This window comes from Protobothrops mucrosquamatus, unplaced genomic scaffold, assembly GCF_001527695.2.
Source record: "Protobothrops mucrosquamatus isolate PMUCROS unplaced genomic scaffold, P.Mucros_1.0 scaffold448, whole genome shotgun sequence".
NCBI classification, from domain to species: domain Eukaryota; kingdom Metazoa; phylum Chordata; class Lepidosauria; order Squamata; family Viperidae; genus Protobothrops; species Protobothrops mucrosquamatus.
In genome coordinates this window covers 232,597-234,079 of record NW_015386771.1, presented here as the reverse complement: position 1 = coordinate 234,079, position 1,483 = coordinate 232,597, and the positions used below count along the sequence as shown (strand labels likewise).

The 1,483-nt window shown below is 38.8% G+C and overlaps 1 protein-coding gene across 1 annotated transcript in view; it reads right to left on the bottom strand.

Annotated features, from left to right (window-relative positions):
* Window positions 1–1,247, bottom strand: part of SLC22A7 (solute carrier family 22 member 7) — a 16,352-nt gene extending 15,105 nt beyond the window's left edge. The window contains exon 1 of the mRNA XM_015816417.2: window positions 843–1,247. Coding sequence (XP_015671903.1) covers window positions 843–1,217 — 375 coding nt within the window. The 5' untranslated portion in view covers window positions 1,218–1,247. The remainder of the gene's footprint in view (window positions 1–842) is intronic.
* Between the last annotated feature and the right edge of the window lie 236 nt (window positions 1,248–1,483).

The window sequence follows — 1,483 nt, the reverse complement described above, 5'->3', positions numbered from 1 at the left end:
GATGTACATGCATTAGAAGATTGGAACATACACAAGAGCTGGTTTCATGTTAAAATTGTTGACTAGTTTATAGTCTTGTGTGTCATGTGAACAGAGCCATTAAGTCATTTGTCAGAAGTGAAAGATTTTCAGTGAACACAAAGGAAATATATCCTCTCACCCCACCTCAAACATATACAGGCACTCAAAAATTTCTGGGAACAATATCATATCATAACAGCACATTCTCTTAAGGGCTTGTTGCCCCAAGAACATGACCAGCCTATTAAAAGGACCAAAACTGCATGGTAGGTATGCTAGGAAAAATATGTACAAAAATTCTATGTATTAGGTGAAAAGGCACATATGCATATGCATGATTTTTTCAGAAACCGAGGTTAAATCATGACAAATAAATGTAAGATTGTTGAAATGAGAAACTGAGCAAGAGTGAACATGGTATATTCCCTATGCATGATAGTTACATCTTCCAGAAGCCACATGATTGGAATAACATCTTCTAGCAAATAGACAAAATCAGACAGGACCCTGCTCTTAAGTAGCTAACAATTTCAGTCAAGTAAATTAACAGAGAGATGAGAGGGAAAGGCTATGATTAGTTCAGTCTTGCATATTCAGCGAGAAATAAGAATTAAATGAATAAGAAATTCCAATATATGGTTACACGGGTGATTATCTAAGAAGAATACATGCATTCCCCACATAAACTGCCCTAATGAAAGATTTTGGAAAAAGCGAGAAGAGGAATAACATAACAACCATTTTTTTTCTCATGCCTTAATACTTCATTCTCCTTTTTTATGATAGGCTTTCAGATAATCAAAACTAATTTGAAGTTTTACCTGAGTGGCTATAGTGGAAATGAATTGGGACTGATCATAGGTCCATCCATACTGGCAGCTCTGGACAGATACATTGGTCAATTCAAGGGAGGAGTTAAGCAAGAGGTGAAGCTGAGGTTCGGAAAACATCTCACAGGAGCTGAAGGCTCCATTAAAATCCCTTGGAATGTTGATGAGCAGCACCTCTTCTTCAGTAAGATTGGCAAATTGTTGCTGATGTGGGATGGCACAGTGATGTCCTGGGGTGGCTGCTAGGAAGTTATGCAGCAGGAAATGCAAGGGGAGGAAGAATCTTGGAAGGCAGAGCAGAAGCAGTGTTAAGATCTGGAATCGCCCAAAGCCTCCGACTTCCCTCAGAAGCTCTTCAAAGTTCATCTTTGCCAAGTCACTTGTTTGCTCATAAGAGCTGAGATGCCAGAGAAGAAAAATCCTGCTGATATTGTGTTCTGTATGAACTAGATGCCATGACTTTTTGCAAAGTCTTTGTGGACTTTGAGATGTAGAACATGCCCCTCAGCAGAAACTATGCCAAACGTTTATTCACAGTGAGAACTGGATGGGGTCAGAATCAGTGAAATCATAATTACTGAGACATGAAAGAAAGAAATCCAACAGAAAAAATAGGGACAAGAAGCTAGGAG